The 24,219-nt window shown below is 44.0% G+C and overlaps 1 protein-coding gene across 2 annotated transcripts; it reads right to left on the bottom strand.

Annotated features, from left to right (window-relative positions):
* Positions 1-9,661: 9,661 nt before the first annotated feature.
* Positions 9,662-23,923, bottom strand: LOC143748600 (myosin heavy chain, fast skeletal muscle-like). Of its 2 annotated transcripts, none has more exons than XM_077240646.1 (41): positions 23,841-23,923; positions 23,600-23,639; positions 23,226-23,447; positions 23,001-23,144; positions 22,759-22,915; positions 22,627-22,654; positions 22,408-22,519; positions 22,161-22,253; positions 21,966-22,029; positions 21,774-21,872; positions 21,590-21,693; positions 21,363-21,501; positions 21,086-21,204; positions 20,840-20,989; positions 20,584-20,754; positions 20,192-20,492; positions 20,006-20,076; positions 19,768-19,855; positions 19,568-19,685; positions 19,360-19,483; positions 19,113-19,249; positions 18,763-19,018; positions 18,430-18,672; positions 18,145-18,321; positions 17,901-18,046; positions 17,719-17,809; positions 17,246-17,635; positions 17,035-17,161; positions 16,318-16,436; positions 12,508-12,704; positions 12,241-12,424; positions 11,964-12,129; positions 11,716-11,840; positions 11,303-11,611; positions 10,979-11,182; positions 10,770-10,895; positions 10,509-10,679; positions 10,266-10,370; positions 10,092-10,187; positions 9,883-10,014; positions 9,662-9,766 (listed from the first exon to the last, which is right to left on the bottom strand). In XM_077240646.1, exons 3-41 carry the CDS (start codon positions 23,430-23,432, stop codon positions 9,746-9,748), a joined length of 5,811 nt encoding a protein of 1,936 aa, XP_077096761.1. In that variant the 5' UTR covers positions 23,433-23,447; positions 23,600-23,639; positions 23,841-23,923; the 3' UTR covers positions 9,662-9,745. The 2 variants fall into 2 exon arrangements, with proteins under 2 accessions (XP_077096761.1, XP_077096760.1); XM_077240645.1 differs by having other exon boundaries at positions 23,891-23,923.
* Positions 23,924-24,219: the final 296 nt, after the last annotated feature.

Genomic DNA, 24,219 nt, shown 5'->3' with positions numbered 1-24,219 from the left:
AATTGAAGTTTGCTATTGAAGTTAGAAACGTTTAGGCCTATAGGACTACCAATGTTACTTTAGAGACGGTCCCTAAATGTGCGAATGTCAAGCCAATTTTACATTTAATTATTTAGCAGACACTTTTATCCAAAGCGACTTAAGTTACAGTTAAACTAACAATATAGGACAACAATATGAAAGTGCTATGACCCTTCCCAGAATAATCATGTATGTAGGAATATTAACATGTATGTAGGCATACTTCCCGAATAAGGTGCGAGTTTGGTCTTTTGCTTAATGGACTAATACAGACTGTATTAGTCCATTAAGCTACGTTAAGTGTTTTGTCCTGATGGAAGGGGAATCCTTGAGTATGATGAGGTATTGAGGGAAACCGATTATAATCCCGTTCATGGTAGAAAAAGTTGATAACATGTAGCCTAAGGCTACACAAGGAAAGTAAAGTTAGAAGTTAGAACAGACCCCAAAGAAAGCATGAAGTTAATGAATGAAACATAAAAACAGATTTGTGCCTTTATCATCTTTTCCGCATATTAAGGCTACTGACCCAGATAATCATCACAAAAAACTTAATGCATGCTCAATTGTTGTAAATGAGTTTTTATGAATGAATGGCTTGCTCTAACTGTTGCTCGGGCTTCGTCAACAACACGCGCTTGCACCCCCTGCTGGTGAGGTCGACTAACAGCAGATGGAGATTATGCCCGGTAATCTAATGCTTTCCCTGCAGTTCCTGGACGTCAACGTTGAATTTACTGTCGGATTGGAACCACTGAATTTGTGGAAGTGAATTTGTAAAGCGAAATATAATGGACCGAAAACCGCCTGTTGAATATTATAGGTTCTATTTCTAAACAGTTTGAATATTTTGGAAGTGAAATATGAAAGGTGAGTATGGATTATTGATGTAAACAAATATTTGTTACTCAAAGTAGAATATGAGACAGATAATCTGTGAAAAAATCAAGCTCCTCTGGCTCCTCCCAGTTGTCCTATTGCCATTTGCAGAAATACACTGCTCCCAGTCAGAAACAACCAATCAGAGCCAGGAGGAATGTCTTAGCAGTGTCAATAACGCTCGTGTACGCGCTGATCACCCCTCTCTTGCACAGCGCGAGCGCATACTGTCGTTCAAACTCAAGATTGCTGGTGTGCTGCAGCTTTGCTTATGGTGGAGAAACAACCTAAACTGCCAATTTCTCGAGTGGCACCTGCTCATAAAACAAGGAGGTAAAAGGAAAAAGACTGATGACAATAAACAAGCGAAAAAGAAAGAATTAGACAGAGCCCATTGACTCAGTGTCAAAACTCTAGCAGCATAACATGTAGATAAAATGTCACGCACTGTGGTAAGCAACAAACCTGCTAATTCACTGGCTTGTCATGTTGCTGAAATAATGTACTAGCAAACCTTATCTAGCATTACATATCACTAGAATAATTACTTACATACTGTAACGTCTCGGTTACGTATGTAACCCTGGTTCCCTGAGTAGGGAACGGAGACGTTACATCGAATGACGACGAATGAGGTTTCTATTTGAAATCCTATCAACTTCGAGTATTATAAAACGAGCCAATGGCAAAGAAATGCCATGGGTCTGCGGAATTTGCATAGCGTATCTCCGCCATACCTCGTGGGAATAAAAGGAGGACGCCGGCAACATGCAGATATGTTTCTTCACTGAGGATCCAAGACTGAGCTTCAGGCGATCTCCGCGGTACAGCCTAAAGTGGCAGGAAGACGTAACTCCGAGTTACGTCGGATGACGACGAATGGGGTTACCAGTCTAATCACGCCACCTTCTCGGCTGCTTCCAGTGCCCTGCGTAAATCTGAGATCCCTTTCGTGAGACTGGCACGGACGAAGGACTCCTATTTAGCACAGGAATACCAAGGTACACTGGGGAGCATATCCCAAGGTTTAGGAGAAATGCAATTATTGCCAACCCAGAGGGGGCGGGGACTTAGAGAATGCACATATGACCCAAAGGATGCATATGGAGAACACTGGGGTGTCCAGCCGCAGGTGGAATATTTCAACCCCAGGGGTGGCAAGATGGCTTGCCAAGGGAAAGACACATGCTCAGAGAGGCTTACAGTGGAAATACACATGTGGGGGTCGCTCAGAGGAGGGACCATGCACAAGGGAGGCACCTAGCCGACGCGCAGGCAAAGACACTGGCGCCAAGGTCAGGAGTGCTAGAGTAGCTCAGGGCTTTCGGGGAAGCTCACCTAAGGAGAATATCACACGTATCCAGTCCGTGGAGTGGAATGGTGAGCAAGCGATGACACCTGAGCGGGTCCAGTACTAGCTGGTTGAAGCGAGTACATGACAGGACACTGGCTCCCCTCGGAGATTGTAGAATCTGGCGAATGTGTTCGGTGTCGCCCAGCCTGCAGCTCTACAGATGTCTGTCAGCGAGGCGCCATGCGCTAGAGCCCAAGCGGACGCCACACTCCGGGTGGAGTGGGCAGTCACACAAAGGGGGCACGGTCGACCTTGCTGCTGGTAAGCCAAAGCAATGGCATCCACTATCCAGTTAGACAACCTCTGCTTTGAGAGAGCCTTTCCCTTCAGCTTCCCACCATAACAGACAAAGAGCTGGTCTGAGGTCCTGAAACACTGCGTTCTGTCTACATAGGCACGGAGGGCGTGTACTGGACAGAGCAGTGCAAAGGCTGGGTCTGCCTCCTCCAGGGACAGCGCTTGCAGGTTTACCACCTGGTCCCGGAAGGGAGTGGTAGGAACCTTTGGCACATATCCAGGCCGGGGTCTCAGGATCACGTGAGAGTAAGCCGGCCCAAATTCCAGGCACGCTTCGTCAACGGAGAATGCGTGCAGGTCCCCTACCCTCTTGATGGAGGCCAGTGCAACCAGGAGCGCTGTCTTCAATGACAGGAACTTAAGCTCCACTGATTGCAGAGGCTCAAAGGGAGCACTCTGCAGGGGAGTTAACACCACTGAGAGGTCCAAAGAGGGAACGAAAGGGGGGCAAGGAGGATTCAGTCTCCTTGCCCCTCTCAGGAACCTGACGATCAGGTCGTGCCTTCCCAAAGACTTACCTTCAACAAAGTCATGCTGTGCGGCAATGGCGGCCTTCGCTCCAACCCATCTTGTAGGAAGGAAAGCACGACGCTGATCGAACATCTCCGGGGGTCTTCTTGGCGAGGAGAGCACCCGTTGACAAAGAGGTTCCACTTCAACGCATAGAGATGTCTCGTGGACAAAGTTCTAGCGGAAGTGATGGTAGCCACCACCGCTGGTGGTAGGGTACTCAAACCTGCCTCGTCCCATCCGGGAGCCACACGTGGAGGTCCCAAAGATCGGGACGAGGGTGCCATAGGGTGCCCCGTCCCTGAGAAAGGAGGTCCTTCCTCAGAGGGATCGGCCAGGGAGGTGCTGTCGCGAGGAGTACTAGTTCGGAGAACCAGGTCCGGTTGGGCCAGTAAGGTGCAACCAGAATGACCTGCTCCTCGTCCTCCCTGACCTTGCGCAAGGTCTGCGCAAGAAGGCTCACTGGGGGAAACGCATACTTGCGGCCCTGCGGCCAGCTGTGCACCAGAGCATCCGTGCCGAGCGTGCCCTCGGTCAGGGAATAAAACTGGGCACAATGGGTCGAGTCGTGAGAGGCAAACAGATCTATCTGTGCGTCCCCGAACTGGTCTCAAATCAGCCGAACCGGCGCAGATTAAAACGTACAGCCAGCAACTCGAGGCAATTGATGTGCCATAGGCGGAAGGGTCCTGTCCAGGAGCCTGCAGCAGCACGTCCATTGCACATGGCGCCCCAGCCCGTGGAGGAGGCATCTGTCGTTACAACAACATGCCGCCCACCGGGTGAAGGTCTGACTGCAGGTCGGAGTAACTGGTACTCGGACGGTGCCGCGTTGCCATGCCCACCTCTGGACTCGGTCGCGAAGCCAAAGCTGAAGCGGTCTCATATGAAGCAATCCGAGCGGCGTTGCCGCAGCTGCAGATGCCATATGCCCCAGGAGTCTCTGAAACAATTTCAGTGGAACCGCACTCTTGCCCTCGAACTGTCTTAGGCAAGTCAGCAGTGACTGCGCGCGCTCGCTCGTAAGCTGCGCGGACATGGCGACCGGGTCGATTTCCAAACCGAGAAAAGAGATCCTCTGCACAGGGCAAAGTTTGCTCTTCTCCAAGTTGACCCAAAGGCCCTGTGTTCGCAAACCTGATCTCGAGAGTGAGCTAGGATCAGCCAGTCGTCGAGATAGTTCAGGATGCGAACCCCGTGTTCCCGGAGGGGAACAAGGGCTGCCTCGACGACCTTCTTGAAGACGCGAGGAGACAGGGTTAAGCCGAATGGGAGAACGGTCTGTGTCGAGGGAGAATGGAGACATGAAAGTAGGCGTCCTTCAGGTCGATCGTTGCAAACCAATCCTGGAGCCGTACACATTCGAAAATGAGCTTGGCAGTAAGCATCTTGAACGGCAGCCTGTGAAGGGAGCGGTTCAGCACGCGCAGGTCGAGGATTGGCCGTAACCCACCGGTTTTCTTTGGGACAATGAAGTACGGGCTGTAGAAGCCGGACCTGATTTCGGCTGGAGGGACAGTCTTGATCGCACCCTTCGCCAGCAGGGTGGTAACCTCCGCTCTCATGATAGGGGCATTGCCACCGACCATAGTGGAGCGGACTCCCCTGAAACGGGGAGGAGACAGTGCGAGCTGAATCGCGTAGCCGAGCCTGATCTTTCACGCGACCCAGCGGGACAGGTTGGGAAGCTCTAACCAGGCTCCCAAGAACTGTACCAGCGGGGTCATGTGTAACCACAGACTTCCCGTCGGTGGAGCAGCGAGGCGGAATGACTGTCCCGGACATGGACAGCATAGCGGCCCAGTGTCGGGGCATAGTCATTGACCGCGACCTGACAGAGGAGACCAGGGAAGAACGAACGTTCCACGGGGGTCTGCTCTGCCAGGGGTCTGGCGACAGAGGGGGATGAGAGCGGCACGGTCCGGGGACGGCGCACCGTGTCGTCCGAGAACTCTGTATGCTCAGGGATGAACATGTCACTTCTTCTTTAACCACATTAGGGTGCTGCCCACCCGGGGGTGAGCAGCGGGAAGTGGAAAACAAAGGATTCTCCCCGGCCCTCCACCGAGGGAAGGAGTGGTCCTGCTACCATCTCCTGAGAAGTGACCATCTTCCCTGAGCAGCCCGTCTAAGGAGCGCCGCTTGGCCCGGCGTTTAGCGGGGGTCGGGGCAGGAGAGGGCTGTGGCGTCCCCCTGCGGCCTCCAGAGCCAGCCCGGGTGAACGGGCTGGGTTGGAGCCGTGAGGGGGCGCCTTCGGCGGTGGGCAGACTGAGGGATCTGAGCGGACGGTGGGGCCGTCGGGGCAGAATGCCTCAGTCTGCTCATGGGCGGTTGAGAACTGTTGTTCAGCCTTCAACCGCACCGCCGAAGGGCCGACCTGGGATATGAGGGTGTTGAGCAGACAGGTCCGCCGGACATCCTCCACATCGGACAGGTTAAGCCACAGGCTTGAATGGTGGATATCACCTGACCCAGGGAGCGTGCGGCCACTTTTGTCACTCGGGGAGCAAGGTCAGTGGCGGAGCAAGGTCAGTGGCGGCGCGCAGCTCAATGAAGAGCCCTGGGTCAGTCCTACCCTCCTGCATGTCCATGAACACCTGGGCCAGGTAGTCCAGCAGAATGGCCATAGCATTAAGTGAGGCCGCTGCCTGTCCTGGGCGCTATAGGATTTCGCCACAAGTGTAGACGAAAAACTACAGGCTTTGGACGGGTGCTTAGGATCGCGCAGAGAAGAAGCACTCTGAGGACAGATTAGCATTGCAACAGAGCGTTCAACCGGGGGGACCCCAGTGTACCCATGGGCAGTGGCCCCGTCGAGGGAAGGAAGGGCGGAGGAAATCAACGAGGGATCGCTGGAAGACATGGGGGTCTTCAAGGATTTCGAGATCTCTTGATGCACATCCGGGACGAAAGGAATTGGGGTTAGACGGCGACGAGAGTCAGCGGCCACCCCAAAACCAATTGGCCCGGGAAAACATGGCCGTCATCTCAGGATCTGACTCGACAAATGCCATATGCACACCTGAAAGTGGCAGCACTGTCAAATCTTCACTTCCTGAAGATTCTTGCCCGCCCTGTGATGCTGCGATGGACAACAGATCCGATTCTGGAACGTCAAAGGAAACCCGTGGGGGGTCCGAAGGCGGGCCCGCGGGCGTCCCGTGATCGCTCACGGGTTGCGTCAATAAAGAGGGGGACGAGGGGGCATGGACGGATAGTCGGCGCCTTTGTTCCTCACCAACACCCTCAGGTCACCCTGGCCACCAGCCGAAGTAGCACCTCACGTGGAGAGTGTTAGATCGGGGTGTGGATGAGGGGACTCTCTCTCAAACGAGATCATTGAGTCTTGACCGTAATGACGCGATGGACACATTCCCGCTGGGAGAACGTGAGTCATCCACAAACGCTGCTCTAGCGTGATCAAGCCCAAGCACGCAGAGCAGAGAATGTGCCAATCAAAATCGGAAATGAGTCAACCACAACCAGAAATGCACGGGCGAGCCGTCTTTAAAAAGACGTGCCGCGTGCGAGCTCTTTTGTGAGAGAAAAGAAAACTCTGAGAGTGTTGAAGCGCCTGGGGAGAAACACACTCACTGGCAAACCACTGCACAGATAAGCAGGAAACGCGCACTCGCCGGGAGATTGCCGTTACACCAACACCAGAGAATCTTGCTCGTCTGTAAGACAGTTCAGAGATGGCTTGTGGAACGAAGAATTAACTTGGCTCCGAAGCGAAAACATATCTGCATGTTGCCGGCGTCCTCCTTTTATACCCACGAGGAAAGGTGGAGATACTCTATTCAAATTCCGCAGACCCATGGCATTTCTTTGCCATTGACTCATTTTGTAATACTCGAAGTTAATAGGCTTTCTAAGCGAAACCCCATTCGTCGTCATCCGACGTAACTCGGAGTGACAACGAAAGGGAACGTTAGTTACCGTTATATTAACGTTATCTTACTAGCTATATATAACTTCTAGAAAGAGTGCAACGTTATAAAGTTACATATATTGCAAAATACATAATGATTTGAGGACCAAGTTTGTAGTCAAAGTATGGGCAGGCCATAGTCAATGTAAAGCATATTGTTGATGTTTCGTCCCTATTAGAGAATGTTCCATAACTTTTTATAAGCCGCCCCCTCATCAGTGGCCCTGCTTACTAGCCTGCGCGTTCATGCATGGCAGGCTCCGCTGTGGGGGAGGAGCTGTGGAGGGAGGGCTGTAGCGCAGCAGAGAGCAAGGGGGTTGGACCTGTAAGTTGTGCTTCTTCAAATTTTCAGGCTAAGTCAACGTTTTCTCAAAACTCCGTACTGCAAATTTAATGCGATGCATATTTTTTTCAAGTAGTACAATTCAACAGGCTTTTAACCATTCAATAGGAGGCTTTTGGTTCGGTACACATTACAAACCGAACGATTCATTGGACCATTGTTCCTTCCGGTGCAACAACATTTTTGTTAGCAGTCACGCTGGAGTGACCACCACAACGTTGCCCAACATCAACTGGTAAACGTAATGAAAGCAGCACGAAACTCTGCTACTCATTTGTGCTTCACGGACCGTTTATCAGTTTGGACCATCAATGTCAGTGCAGAGCGAGCCGATCTTGATCAAGCGACACTGTTACTACACAGCGTTATGAGATCCAGAAAAGAAAGCATTTGAATTTGCCACAGAAGTAACACTGCTGTGAGATCTAGTGAGAAACATTCAAATTTCTCCGTCATTATCTGTAGATCTCTATTAGATCTAATGGCGCTGACGTGGAAACCAGGATAAACATTGTGCCATGAATGAACTAGTTATAGGCTTTAAGGCCTCAAATCAGCAACATTCACCATGGATTTAATGTAGTAACACTAACTGTAACCATAGAATTTTGGCAGAAATAGTAAAATGCTTTCAAGAACGTCACATATATTTTTCAAGCACTTTAAAACTTAAATATTATCATATTTAAATGTTATTTTTAATATGATGGCTAAACATTATTTGTTCATCCTTCAAAGATTATCCCCATTTATAAAACTAAAAGTTTCAAGATATGGGAAAACTCACTTATTAAAAAAAAAAAAAAAAAAAGGGTTAGGCTTGTATCCAGTTTGTAAAAGATTGTAACCAGTAGGTGGCTGGCATTTCCACTCCAAAAATTTTTTTTAATCGTTTTGCTTTTGAATTATCATTTTGACATTATGAATAAAAATGCTGCCCTCAAATGTTAATCTGGAGCCTTGCAAACTTAAAATAAAATTGCACATTGTAATTTCTGTAAGTATATTTATTACCAAGGCATTTGTCAGTAATAAAGTCAAAATGTCAAAAAATTTGAATAACTGCGCTGCAGGTTGATTTAAGCTGTGCCCCTAAATTTTCTGCTTGTCCACCTAAAATTTTCAAAAGTCTGGAGCACTGTATATGACAATAGGCTACACCTGTGGGAATACTTCAAACATGTCAACTCATTTACGCCGACATCACCACAGTGTGTCAATAACTGTAACTAGACGAAAACAAGGAGAAACACACACGCTACAAACTATCCCCACAGCATTTAGTGGACATTCTCATCTTTCGGGTGGAAAAAGAAACGAGTAAAAGCACACTGAGTTCCATATAAAAAACTAAATTGTTTTTTATTTGTATTTGTTTATAACTACTACAATATCACACTTCCTTTTTTTGACTAAAGAGCTGTTTTTGTTGTATATGCTACCTAAGACACCCCAAAAGATGGGTCAGGTAGCTCCATCATTACTCAAAGTAAAAAAAGATCATACTTTATGATGTTAGTTTTAATAATAATTTTATCAAGGAAATCAATGAAATTTCTCTGGCATTTCTTTCCTTTTGCTGTATCGAAAACGTACCGAACCGTGACACCACTGTGTTGTATCAATCCGAACTATGAAATTTGTGAACTGTTACATCCCTAATACATATATATATACATATCATGAAATAAACTGACTCATATTGTCAAAAAGTCTTTGGTCGTACTAATTAAACTACATAATTTTTAGTTTAATAATTCATTAGAAGTCTCATAATTTTTAATTTGCCTGTAAACAAAGTTTTTACATGTTGTGAATATGCAGTAATCTGAACTTTCAAAACTGTACATTTTATTTTTAGACTTTTTAGACTTTAGACAAAAAATAAAAATATACTTTTTTGGCTCAAATAAAGTGGACTATAGTTATTTAAAAAGGAAGATAACAATATTTGGCCTAGATTCTAGAATGTTATATTTGACCTAGATTCTAGAATGTTATAACTCCAACGTTTCAAGGATGGGAAAAAAAAATATTAAACCAGGGAACCAAGAAGAGTTTCATATCAGTCTAAATTTGAGAGATTATACAATTTAAAGTAATTCACAATAGAAAGATCGGACATAATTGAACAAAACATAATGTTAGTATTTGTAACCCAAATGTGTTTGTTTACTAACTAAAATACAAAGGAGGATGTCCACCTCTGCACTGTGCAATTCAGTGGTAAGAAATAATTCAAGTTGTATAATAATGTAATACACATGAAAAAAATCCATCAGGATGTATGGAGAAGAGAATGACAAAAAAAGCAATGGAAATAAAAGAGGTTGATAAATATAATGTTTTATTGAGCAATTGCACGTTTTCAGAGACAAATGGGAGCTTGTGACAGTGAATGTGAAGATTTTCACTCTGCTGCCTCTTTGCTCTGGAAAAAAAAGGTACAAAAAAATATCGGCACAACCATAAAGTGGAACAATTTATGGTAAAAAAAAAAAGCTTTAAAATGTAAGTATGTTTGAAAAATCATTTGAGAAAAATTACCTTTCCAGCATCACGGCTCTTGACTCTGAGCTTGTTGACCTGAGACTCAGCAATGTCCGCACGCTCCTCAGCCTCCTCCAGCTCATGCTGCACCTTCCTCAACTTGGATAGGTGGGTGTTTGCTTGTTCATCCTGCAAAGTCACATATGATTAGATCAGGTACTTAATATGTTTACAAGGTGTTTACAGTTCTCAAATGAGATACTCACAGCTTCTTCAGCCTGTCTCTTGTAAGCCTTGACCTTCAGCTGAAGCTTGTCAACCAGATCCTGCAGTCTGTTGAGGTTCTTCTTATCCTCCTCAGTCTGCAGATAATAAACAAAGATCAGACTACAACATAATCAGGTTATAGTGACCTGAATTTTACCACTCATTTTTTTTACCTGGTAGGTGAGCTCCTTGACTCTCCTCTCATATTTGCGGACACCTTTCACAGCATCAGCTCCACGTCTCTGCTCAGCCTCAACTTCAGCCTCAAGCTCACGGACCTATAGTTAGTGGGAGATATTATTAAAATAATTTCAGTCAAAAATTCTTTTTTAAAGATGCCAAGACACTTCACACTGTCCACATAAAGACTGTGAACATCAGAATAGAGGCAAACATCAGAATAAAGGCAATCTTACTCTTGACTCCAGTTTCTGGAGTTGTTTCTTTCCTCCCTTCATGGCCAGATTCTCAGCCTCATCCAGACGGTGCTGCAGGTCCTTCACTGTGACCTCCAGATTCTTCTTCATCCTCTCAAGGTGAGAACTGGTGTCCTGCTCCTTCTTCAGCTCTTCTGCCATCATTGCAGCCTTTTGCATTAATACAGAAAGTCATTAAATCCAATTTTTTTTCGAGTACACAAGTGTCTTTTTAAACATTTGGCAGCTACTGTTGCTCACATCAGTGATGGCCTTCTTGGCTTTCTCCTCTGCATTTCTGGCTTCCTGTACTGTGTCATCAACTTCACTCTGGACCTGAACAAGGTCAGCCTCAAGCTTCTTCTTGGTGTTCAGGAGACTTGTGTTCTACAAAATATAAAGCAACAGTTTGGACACTTTAAATGTTGCTCTCATTTTCCTTCATTTCACTGTAAAAAAAATGCCCTTACCTGAGAGTGCAGCAGCCCAACACGCTCACTGATATCCACCAGCTCTTGTTCAGCCACTTTGCGGCCTCTCTCTGTCTGCTCCAGAGCAGCTCTCAGCTCCTCAATCTCAGACTGCATTAGAGTGTTTCTGCGCTCCACCATGGCCACCTGCTCTTTCATGTCTTCCTGTCCTCTCTGGGCATCATCAAGGTGCAGTTGGGCATCCTGAACATAACATTAGCTTTAGAATAAGCTTTCAATGTGCTTTCTGCTGACCTTAACCTAACAAAAGTTAGATTATACAAACATATTAATACATCCCAAAGTCGAACAGAAGTCAAATACCTTGAGTTGTCCCTGAACGTTCCTGAGCTGTTTCTGGGCCTCAGCAGCCTGGCGATTGGCGTGGCTCAGCTGAATCTCCATCTCATTAAGGTCTCCCTCCATTTTCTTCTTGATTCTCAAGGCATCATTCCTGCTCCTGACTTCAGAGTCCAGGGTACCCTGCATGGATTCAATGACTCTCTGGCTGTTCCTCTTGATCTGCTCCATCTCCTCATCCTTCTCTGCGAGCTTCCTGTCAACCTCTCCCTTTATCTGGTTTAGCTCAAGCTGAACACGAAGAATCTTGGACTCCTCATGCTCCAGTGTACCCTATGACAAATAAAGCAACATTTAAATATCAGAATAAAATTATTCATTAACAACACAGTTTGATGGTTCTAGCAAGATTTCCATATTGATCTTCAGATACTCACTTCAGCCTCCTCCAGGGCGGTCTGAATCTCTGCCTTCTCAGTCTCCACTGTCTTCTTGGCCTTTTCCAGCTCATGGATGCTCTTACCAGTCTCACCTATCTGCTCTGTCAGATCTGAAATCTCCTCTATAGAAATATTTTTTTTATTTACATTTTTTTATCTGCATTCATAATAACCTGTTTACTTTTTAAAGCTCATTTAGAATTAGAACATTGAAGTCTTTTCTAATTTAATGGTTTCATTCTTACGCTGCAGATTCTTGTTCTCTCTCTTGAGGGTCTCCAGCTGATCCAGGCTCTCCTCATAGGAGTTCTTCATCTTGAACAGTTCAGTGCTGAGTGAACGAGCCTCTTTCTGGGCACCTTCCAGCTCTGCCTGACCTTCCTCATATTTCTGCTTCCATTCTGCCAGGACCTTTGGTGGAGATATTTCAGGATCAGGTTAATTTAACTCGTAGCATGCTGAACAAGCCGAGTCTACTTTTAGAAGTTAATATCATATCACACAAAGACTATTTTTTTTTACCTTGTCAAAGTTCCTCTGTTTCTTGTCAAGATTAGCAGCCAAACCATTGGCCCTCTCCACGTCAATCATGAGGTCCTCCACCTCACCCTGGAGTCTCTGTTTAGTCTTCTCCAGAGATGCACATTTGGAGTTCACAGCCTCAATTTGTTCCTCTGCCTCTTGCAGACGCTGAGCCAGCTTCTTCCTTTTAAGGAATACATATTATTTTGAATTCTAATCTATAAAATAGCTGTGAAATTAGGAAATATTATACAATAATATACATACTTGGACTCTTCAAGCTCCTCAGTGCGCTGGATGGCATCAGTTTCATATTTGGTTCTCCACTGAGCAACCTCACTGTTGGCCTTTGACATTCCCCTCTGCAGCTCAGCCTTTGCCTCCTGCTCTTCCTCAAACTGCTCACGGAGCAGGTCACAGTCATGACGGGCTGATTGCACAGCATGGGCCAGTGCGTTCTTAGCCTAGGAGACAAAGTCACATAATATTAGCTTTTCTCTACACAGTAAAGTAATTGACAAGTATTGCATGTATTAATTATGCTGTATTATTAATTATGCAGGACAAGCGGTCAGTCCGTGAAAAAGACAAGAGCGCGCAAGTCGTTTTTCTGAATATCCAGTTCTCCTGTTGTTTCAGTTTAGTATCTACCACAAGAACAAGGCCAGGACAAGCGGTAAGTCCGTGAACAAGACAAGAGCGCGAAAGTCGTTTTTCTGAATATCCAGTTCTCCTGTTGTTTCAGTGTAGTATCTACCACAAGTACGCATTATATCTATGTAGTGTGCGCGCTGTCGCGGAAGCGCCAGCGGAAGCGTTCAGCCTCCTCGTGTGAAGACCGACTCGGGTAAAGACCATCGACTCTACCTGTGCGACTCCACCGAGCAAGGACTCCGGCAAGGCACTTAAGTATCGTCTTCTCTCCTTTTCCTTTCCCACTTCTATCGTATTTCCCTTTCACAACATGTGCTTTCAATACATTCCTGTTGTCTCTCGACAACGTGCACTCATCACGCACAGAAGGCAGCGCAATACTGCTAATCTGCGTCCCATTCTCTTATCCACATACACACCTCTCTCTCTTTCTATGGGTCTATGGAATTGTCAGTCAGCAGTCAATAAGGCTGACTTCATTCCAGCCTTTGCATCTCATTCTACTCTTAATATATTGAGCTTGACTGAAACCTGGATCCATTCAGAAGACTCAGCAACCCCTGCTGCTCTCTCTAACAACTTCTCTTTCTCCCACACCCCTCGCCAGTCTGGGAGGGGTGGGGGTACTGGTCTTCTCATTTCTAACAACTGGATATACTCAACTCTCTCTTCTCTATGCAATAACAACTCGTTTGAATATCATGCAATTACACTTACAACTCCCATTAGGATCCATATTGTAGTTATTTATCGCCCCCCAGGTCAACTGGGAAGCTTTGTTGAGGAGCTGGATGTGCTGCTGTCCTCCTTCCCTGAGGATGGCACCCCACTCGTAGTCTTTGGTGATTTCAACATTAATATAGAAAAGGCATATGCAACAGACTTCATCTCTCTTCTAGCCTCATTTGATCTCAAACGGCTCATCACCACAGGTACACACAAGTCAGGTAACCAACTGGACCTGGTTTACACACGCAACTGCATCACAGACAACATTTTGGTGAAACCTCTCCATGTTTCAGATCATTTCCTCATTACTTTCAATCTACAACTCACTACCCATGCTCCACCAACTCCCCTACCAGTTACTTTCAGACGTAACCTGTGCTCACTTTCTCCTTCCCATCTTTCCTCTGCTGTGTCATCTTCACTTCCCTCACCCTCACAATTCTCATCTCTAGATGTGAATACCGCAACAGATACCTCATGCTACACTTTAACTTCTTCTTTAGACAATATCTGCCCTCTCTCCTCCAGGCCAGCACGCGCTACTCCCTCTAACCCCTGGTTATCTGAGGTTCTTCGTGAACACCGGACCAAACTCAGGGCAATGGAGAGGAAATGGCGCAAATCAAAAGACACGTCTGACCTGAGTATGTATCAATCTCTGCTCTCTTCCTTTTCTGCTGATGTTCACGCTGCAAAATCTTCATATTTCCACAGCAAGATCAACAGCGCCTCTAACACACGAACACTTTTCAAGACATTTAACTCTCTCCTCTGTCCACCTCCACCATCACCCACCTCCTCTTTAACTGCTGATGACTTTGCTAACTTCTTCACCTACAAAACAACCTCTATCAGCAGTCAGATCTCAACTCCACACACACAGGAACCCAAACCATCCTCTCCCACTAACAGAAACCTTCTCTTTACCTTCTCTCCGCTAACCGAGGAAGAAGTATCTAAACTTCTCCTCTCCAGTCATCCTACCACCTGCACTCTAGACCCCATCTCCTCACACCTTCTACAAGCCATCTCTCCCACACTTCTACCAGCACTCACACACATCATCAACTCATCCCTCCACACTGGCATTTTCCCTACAGCATTCAAGCAGGCTCGGGTAACTCCACTGCTTAAAAAAACAACATTAGACACATCACTTTTAGAGAATTACAGACCTGTCTCTCTCCTACCATTCATTGAGAAAACACTTGAACGAGTTGCTTTCAACCAAGTGTCATCTTTCCTGTCTCTGACCAACCAGCTAGATGTCAACCAATCTGGCTTCAAGAAAGGCCATTCAACCGAGACTGCACTACTTTCGGTCACATAAGCCCTGCGGATCGCAAAAGCTGCTTCCAAATCTTCAGTTCTCATTCTGCTGGATCTTTCTGCTGCCCTCGACACTGTGAATCATCAGATCCTTCTGTCCACCCACTCATCACTGGGCATCAAAGGAACTTCCCTCCACTGGTTTGAGTCCTATCTCACAGGTAGGTCCTTCAGGGTTACATGGAGAGGCGAGGTATCCAAAGCACATCAACTGAACACAGGGGTTCCTCAGGGTTCAGTTCTTGGACCGCTCCTCTTCTCCATCTACACCACATCATTGGGACCCATCATACAGGCACATGGTTTCTCTTACCATTGCTATGCTGATGACACCCAGCTCTACCTCTCATTTCAACCAGATGATCCCACAGTAGCTACACGTATCTCAAGCTGTCTGGCGGACATCTCGGCATGGATGAAGGAACATCACCTGCAGCTCAACCTGGCAAAGACTGAGCTTCTCGTCCTCCCTGCAAAGCTGTCTCTACAGCACGACTTCACTATCCAGCTAGAGTCATCCTCAATCACCCCATCAAGGTCGGTCAGAAATCTTGGAGTAATATTTGATGACCAGCTGACCTTCACAGACCACATTACAAAGATAGCTCGATCATGCAGGTTTGCAATGTATAACATCAGGAAGATCAGGCATTTCCTAACTGAGCATGCAACACAACTTCTCGTCCAGGCCCTGGTTATTTCTAGGCTTGATTACTGCAATGCTCATCTAGCTGGACTTCCATCAGGTGTTACTAAACCTCTACAAATGATCCAGAATGCTGCAGCCCGCCTTGTCTTCAACGAGCCCAAAAGGGCTCACGTCACTCCTCTGTTCATCTCACTGCATTGGCTACCACTCGCTGCTCGCATCAAATTCAAAGCTTTGACGCTTACTTACAAATCTACCACAGACTCAGCTCCGTCCTACTTTCACTCCCTACTACAAGTCTACGTCCCCACCAGAAGCCTACGATCGGCCAAGGAGCGACGGCTCGTGGTGCCATCACAGCGAGGCACTAAATCACTCTCCAGAACATTCTGATTCACGGTTCCATGCTGGTGGAATGATCTCCCCACCCTCGTCCGTAATGCAGAATCCCTGACAGCATTCAAAAGCCAACTGAAAACTCATCTCTTCCGTGAGTACTTAACATAAAAATAAAAATAAAATTCTTTCCCTTTTAAATCTTCCCTTGTCTGGCTTTTGCTACTCTGAGCAATGCCTGAACTTTGTATTTTGAGCACTTCTTGCGTCGTTCTTCCCTCTTCACGATGACTCGCTTGCATTAGTCCTCAGATGTAAGTCGCTTTGGATAAAAGCGTCTGCTAAATGACTAAATGTAAATGTAAATGTAAATGTATTACCTTAACCTCCTCTTCAATATGCCTCTTAAGCTCCTCGATTTGCTGAGTGAAAGCTTGTTTGCCTCTGGTGAGCTGAGAAACCAGAGCCTCCTTCTCCTCCAGCTGACGGCCAAATTCACCTGTTGAAATTTTCACTATGTCAGTTCAATTCAAAATAAACCATTTAATAATTTTAGAAAAGCATTTGCCACACAATTAGGCTGGGGAAATTTATTACATCATCATATGATGCAGTTGTGACCTAATAATCTGAGATTCTTACTTTTAACCCAAAGGTCACGGGTTTGATTCTCAAAACAGTTTAATTCTTCACCAGGAAACAACTGAGGTGCCCTTGAGCAAAGCACCTAACTAATGCCTCTAGTCAATTGTTCCCGGGGCGCCACAGTGAATGGCTGCTCACTGCTCCGGGTATGTGTATTGCTGATGTTTTCACTACTCATCGCTCCTAATGTGTGAGCACTAACTTGGATGGGTTAAATGCAGCGGACTAATTCTGAGTACGTGTTACCATACTTGGCCTTCATGTCACTTCACTTCATTTATTTTATTAAAAAGATAATAAATGAGCATTGAGACTGAGGTCAAAGGATCATGTGACCATATTACATGGAGGATGATTTACATTACTAATTGTTTATCTGGATTTATTAGAGGAGAAAATAAAATGCTGTATTATTTTGTTTGATATTTTTGAGATATTGTGCCATTATTTACCATTTTCAGTTTGAAGTCTTGCTCTTTGAGCACTGAGGTCATTTATCTGGCGAAGGTTCTCGTCATTCTTGGACTTAATTTCACTAAGTTGGTCCTCAAGTGTGCGGCACATCTTCTCAAGATTAGCCTGTAAACACATTTGACTTGTTTTGAAGAATCTTAACCATGTTGATATATTTCCTTAAAATCATTTTAGGAACAGTTCTCAAACCTTTGCTTTGGCAACAGCCTCCATGTTGCTGGAAAGATCATCAATCTCCATTTTGTATTCACTCTTCTCTTTCTCAAGCTTCTGCTTGACACGCTGCAGGTTGTCGATTTGCTCTCCCAGCTCGGCCACACTGTCTGCCTGCTTCTTGCGGAGGGCCGCAGCAGTAGCTTCATGCTGGAGGGTGGACTCTTCAAGATCACGACGCAGCTTCTGGAATTCAGCTTCACGCTTCTTATTCATCTCGATCTGAGCAGCAGTGGCTCCTCCAGCCTCCTCAAGCCTCTCACTGATCTCCTCAAGTTCCCTGGAGAGATCAGCTCTCTGCTTCTCAATCTTGGCACGAGCAGCGCGCTCAGCCTCGATCTCTTCCTCCAGTTCCTCAATACGAGCCTATGGTGGAAAGTAATTCATTAAATCTTATTAGTCTTTATTTTACCTTTACTTTTAACAGCATTTAAAAAAAAAAAAAATACCTGAAGCTCCTTGATCTTCTTTTGGAGTTGAGCACCCAAAGATTGTTCATCTTCTATCTTGCTGAGCAGCTGACTTGTTTCAAAATCTTTCCTGAGGGTGTTCAACAATTAGTAGTTTGTAAAAACAATAACACAACAATAACGTTTTTTAAATGTTTTTAAAAGATGCATGCTTTAATTACTTTTTTATTTTCTCCTCAGATTGCTGCTTGTCATTTTCCAGGTCCATGATAGATTCTTGGGCTAATTTCAGGTCTCCTTCAAGCTTTCTCTTGGCTCTCTCCAGGTCCATGCGGAGCTTCTTCTCTTGTTCAAGAGAACCCTCAAGCTACAGGACAATGATTTATACAATATATCATTTTTGATCAAAGAAAAAAAAAGATAGTTGATTTAATGAAATAATTACATATTTAAATAGAAACACACATCATCAACTTGCTGCTCAAGCTTTGTCTTGGATTTGGTCAGGGTGTTGACTTTGTCCTCCTCGGCCTGAAGATCATCCAGTGTCTGCTGATGTGCCTCTTGGAGGGCTTTCTTCTCCTTCGTAAGCTTGGCAATGCTCTCATCCTGAGCTGCCATTTCCTCAGTCAAGTTCTTGACCTGTGTGTGTTTTTTTGTTTCAAATAAGCTTATATTTTACAATGTATTTCCCATATCAACATATAAGACAGAGATTAAGTCTAATCTTAAACCAACTCAATCTCCAACCTTATTCTCAGTGGCATGTTTCTCCTTCTCTACTTTAGCCAAGGTGAGCTCCAGGTCATCAATGTCTTTCTTCAGCTCAGAGCACTCATCCTCCAGTTTCCTCTTCTTGGCTGTCAGTTCAGCATTGATTTCTTCCTCATCCTCCAGTCTCTCAGTTGTCTCCTTGAGTTTAGCTTCAAGCTGGATTTTGCTTTTGATCAAACCCTCACACCTCTCCTCAGCATCTGAGAGATTCTCAGATTCCTGTTAGTAAAATAGATTTCTATTTGATTGGAAACAACCTTGCTCATTTTTAATGGAGCCAGTATTCAGTTAATTATAAAATATACTCACAGATGCTACTTGCAGCTGCAGATCATTTTTCTCTTGCAGCAGTGCTACCATCTTCTCTTCAAGGTCCTTCTTTTTGGCTTCAGCCTTGGCAAGATCTTCTTTGCATTTTGCAAAGTCCTCTTTCATGGTTGCCAGCTCCTTCTCAGTCTCGGCACTCTTCAGCAGAGGCTTAATCTTGTAATAAACCTTCATCCATGGCCAGTGTTTGACATTCATGAATGAGCGGATGTTGTATTGGATGGTATAAATGGACTCCCTGTGAATAATTCATCATTAAAGACATAACCAGTGTCATTGTATACCGTTTGTACAGTTATTGTTGATATCACCTTTATTCATGCAATACTCACCTCCTTTCCATCATCTTCACAAACTCCCTCCTCATCAGATAACCACGGCAGAGAGCCTGAGTCATTGTGACCAGAGTAGCCAGTTTCTCATCACGCATCTCCTCAAGAACACCCAGAAGACCAGCTTTGAAGAACACCTGAATTCATGTAATTCATGTATTGATTATATCAAAATATATTGATTTACCTGTATAGGTTAAATGATCATAATCACTGAATCTTTGAAAGTTGTAAGCTGAATATTAACCTTTGTGGTTCCAAATCTGTATTCGTCATGATTAACGTCGATGGATCCCAGGAGCTTCTCACTGGCCTTTTTGTTATCCATAAACTGTCCCTCTGGGATAACACTGGCATTCAGCACCTTGTATCTATGGAAGATTTATTAAAATGCTTTATTTCTTCTAATAAAGAGGTTCCTACAGGAATTTACATTGTCATATGGTCTTATTTACCTCTGTTTGAAGTCACCATAGAGGATTCTGCTGGGAAAACCTTTTCTGCAGATTCTGATACCCTCCAGAACACCGTTACACCTCAGCTGGTGGATAACCAGGAAGTTCTCCATGAGACCTATAACGAACAGTTTACATAATAAACTTAGTAAATTAACGTTATTTTTAACGTTATTTTTCCCTTCATTGCTTTACTTTACCTGGAGTCTTGGACTCATTGGGAATCAGACAACGCACAAAGTGAGGGTGGGTGCTCCTCAAGTTTGTCATGAGCTTGCCCAAGTTCTCCTGTTTAATCATGAAAAGATTTAGCATTCTTTCTTACATTCTTTCAGTTGTTGATGTATTATTTTTCTGACCTATAGTCAAGAAGCTCATGTACAGTCCCTGCTTTCAATTTGCATCATTATTCACATTTGCTCTTTAACAAACACATACTCTGAACTGAGAAGACACAGTCTGCATGGAGCCACCCTTTTTCTTGCCTCCCTTCTTGCCGCCACCACTCTCTATTCAGATAAAGAGACAAAATAACACATTTAAAGTAATAACAAGAAAAGAGTGCAAAACTGAATCAAAGCTTGGTAAAATGTACATAATCATGTTAACACTTCAGTTTTTTACCCTCAACAACAGGTGGGTAGAGAGTAGCCAGCAGTTTGACAGAAGACTTCTGGTACAGCTGCAGAACAGACTCATTCAGTGGATCCTTGTTCTTGTCCAACCAGCCAGAAATGTTGTAGTCCACAGTCCCAGCGTAGTGAACCAGGGAGAAGTGGGCTTCAGCCTTGCCTTTGGCAGGCTTTGGTTTCTGGAAAGCATTGTTCTTGCCAAGATGCTGATCATATAGCTTGTTCTTGAAGGAAGTGTCTGTGGCCTTGGGGAACATGCACTCCTCTTCAAGGATGGAGAAGATACCCATGGGCTGTTTATAAAAGAATGTTATTTAATTACTAAAAATGTAAGATTTTGAGAATGGACCATCGAAATGAATAAGTTCAAAAACTGGCAAAAACCTTCTCAATAAGCTCAATGCAAGCGGCCAAGTCCATGCCAAAGTCAATGAACTCCCAAATAATGCCCTCCTTCTTGTACTCCTCTTGCTCCAGCACAAACATGTGGTGGTTGAAAAACTGTTGCAGTTTCTCATTTGTGAAGTTGATACACAGCTGCTCCATGCTGTTGTACTGGAAGAAGAAACAGAACCATTTACTGACTTCTGAATATCACTCAATGTGCCATTAAAAAGAGAGATAAAAGATTCATTCTTACATCAAAGATCTCAAAGCCAGCAATATCCAGCACACCAATGAAGAAGTTTCTTTGTTGTTTTGTGTCCAACATCTGGTTGATACGAATGACCATCCACAAAAACATCCTCTCATAGATAGATTTAGCCAAGGCGCTAACAGAGTTGTACACCTGTAATTAGAATGGAGTGGATATTTTATTCTGCTTCTGCAATAATTAGCCAGAATTTTAGGTTAAACACATGGCATGCTGGAAATGTTACTATACCTGTGGCACGGTCTGGCCTTTGGTCACAAACTCATTTCCGACCTTGACTCTGGGGTAGCACAAAGCCTTCAGCATATCAGCAGAGTTTAAACCCAGAAGGTAGGCTATTTTGTCAGCCTCTGCAATTAAAAAAAAAGTTTCCTTGAAAACTAAAACCTTTTTATAGTTCAGGATCTTTGAGAAAATAGAAATAAACTTTTTTGTGAAAATAGAAATAAGGATCTCTCCATTCAAACCAATGCATGTTATGACACACATTAGTGCAATGCAGTCTCACCCTCTGTGCCATCAGGCTCAGCCTGCTCCTCACGCTGCTTCTGCTTGAACTTCATGTTGCCATGATGAAGCACAGCTCCAGTGAACTTGTAGATGCCCACTTTCTCTTCATTAGTAAAGCCCAAAATGTCAATAGCACTCTGTAAAATTACAAAGAAGAATGAGCTCCAGGGTCTTTTGTGCCATATTTAAATAGAATATGCCAATATTTAAACAGCAATGACTCACATCGGTCGCATCCAGCTCCTCTTTATCATCAATGCTGGCCACTGCGATCTGACCCTGACTGCACATGGGGAAGTCATAGGGGTTGGTGGTGAGGAGCGACATTTCTGTAAAGTACACAGCATTTAGGAAAGAGCATCTTACAATATTATCTGAAACATTGAATTAATAAAATATGTGCACCTACCAACAATCTCAGGCCTATGGTTGGTCATCATCTGAAAGAAGATGTGGTAGCCTCTCTCATCTGGAAGCTGGAATGACACTCTAGACTTCTCCAGCAGATCTGTTGAGAGAATGTACTTGAATCACAATCATCTGAAGAGTGACAGATAAAGACAGATGTTGAGGATGGATCAATGAAATTGTGTCCACCTACATGTCTCAATGTCAGCACTAGCCAGTTTTCCAGTTGTACCGAAGTGAATTCTGATGAATTTACCCTGTTTAAAACAAAATAACAAATTATTATTATTATTAATGACGATAACAATAAAACAAAATCTTGTTATATGAAAATCCAACATAACTGACTAATAAAACTACATGTAAAAAAGAAGTATAGTGAACTTACAAAGCGAGAGGAGTTGTCATTTCTCACAGTCTTGGCATTACCATAAGCCTCAAGCAGAGGGTTGGCAGCAATGATCTGGTCCTCAAGAGACCCCTGTGATGTTTGAAGGGTTTTCAGTTATTTTCATTTATTTTCTATTTAATGACTAAACACTATTTATTGACATTTCACAAATTCACATATCATGTGAGATGAGTGTAAATCACCATCGTTCAAAATAATATGTATGTAGTTTTATATCTCATACCTGGATTTTGCCAGAACTTTCTTTCTTCTTGTCACCACCTGACACTGCAACTGTGGCAAAATACTGGATGACACGTTTGGTGTTCACAGTCTTTCCAGCACCAGATTCTCCACTGGTTTATAAAAGATCAGAAGACAGAAGATGATAAGACATGTGGAAGTTCCTCAAAAGGAAAAGTTAACTGCTCTCAACAACTCTAATTGAAGGTTTGATACTTACGTAATCAGGACAGACTGGTTCTCTCTGTCTGTTAATTCAAAGGGTAATGATGTTTTAGCAAGTGTTTTATAAAAAACTATGAATGTGAATTTTAACTTAAATTTAATTCAGATCTCCTAAATCCGATCTTACCAGTCAGCATGAACTGATAGGCGTTGTCAGAGACAGAGAAGATGTGGGGTGGGGCCTCCATACGCTTTTTGCCTCTGTAGGCAGACACCACTTCTGCGTCATACACTGGGAGCCACTTGTAGGGGTTCACAGTTGCGCAGAAGAGTCCAGAGTAGGTCTGAAATGAGCAGAGAAGTGGTCAGATTGCAACAACACAAACACAAATTACTTAAATGCTTTTGTTTGTTGTTTTCAGAACTTACGTAGATCATCCATGCAGCATAACGCTCTTTGAGGTTATACAGCACAGTGGCTTCATTGAGATGGGTCATCATGGCCATGTCCTCAATCTTGTCATACTTGGGAGGATTCATTGGGTAGACATCATCCTCCTTTACTGTTCTCTCCTATAAATATGATCAATCAGATAATAGATAGACAAAAAATATGTAGGACTTTGTGCAATATGAGCATCTTTTAAAATGTACCTCCTTAGTGTCAAGCAAAATCACTGTGGCTTTGCCACCGTCTTTGCTCTTGATTGTTCCCTTGAGGTACAACTCTTTGGCATCAGCCACATAGCAGGCAGACTTGGCATCAAATGGTTTGCTCTGAGCCTCAATTCTCTCTTTCTCAGGCTTACGAAGGTAAATGGCAGCCTTGCCATAAATGGCCATCTCTGCATCCGTACTCATGGTGGCGGCTTACTTCTGGAATTTAAAGATCACAAGAAAAAATTACTCTTATAACATTTGTGTGGCTTTTTTTTCTCCCTATAATCCCTATAATTACGGTTACTTACAGTTAATCCAAACACAATATCCTTTTTATCCTTGTATTTACAGACATTAACATCAATTACCTTTCCAATCTTCCACAAGTACTGAGGAATTCCCTTTACCCTGTAATATGAAGATTTTGAAAATGAAAGCTGTGATTAAAGATTTATTATAAACTATTAGCAACATATATCTTAAATATTTTCATTTTAATTACGTTCAACTTGAAAAACTAAATTACACTTAATTTCTTTGTCTGAATAGTTTTCTATGCAAAATGTCTAGAGTAATATTTTACAGAAAGACATGCCATGGTTCTCTAACCTAATCTAATCACTGCACACTCCCTGCAAAGAAATGAATGACCATCTCACCACAAACGCAAACTTGGCTGGTCGTCTGAATGCAAAGGTCTCCCCTCCTGCCCCTGGTTTTTATATTGCATTTGCTGTGCCAGCAATGCAAAAGTTAAATATGGATAACACCAAATATGGCAAGTCAGTCTAAGTTAAGGAATCGATTAGATAAACCATTTGGTGCTTGTGAAAATGGAAACAGTCAAGGTGTAAATAAATAACTACCCCTTTAGGATATGTTGCTAATTTGTTTTTAGAATTCTTTAAAGAAAATTATTTCACTAACCTCTAGCAGAATATGTACCAACAGCTCTTGTGTGCAAGTGTACACCTTTTATCTTATTTAT

The sequence above is a fragment of the Siphateles boraxobius genome, unplaced genomic scaffold (assembly GCF_051911475.1).
Source record: "Siphateles boraxobius isolate OS27281-9 unplaced genomic scaffold, OSU_SipBor_1 24, whole genome shotgun sequence".
Classification (NCBI taxonomy): domain Eukaryota; kingdom Metazoa; phylum Chordata; class Actinopteri; order Cypriniformes; family Leuciscidae; genus Siphateles; species Siphateles boraxobius.
Note: the sequence above shows the minus strand (reverse complement) of the source record. Positions and strands in the feature narration are given on the sequence as shown.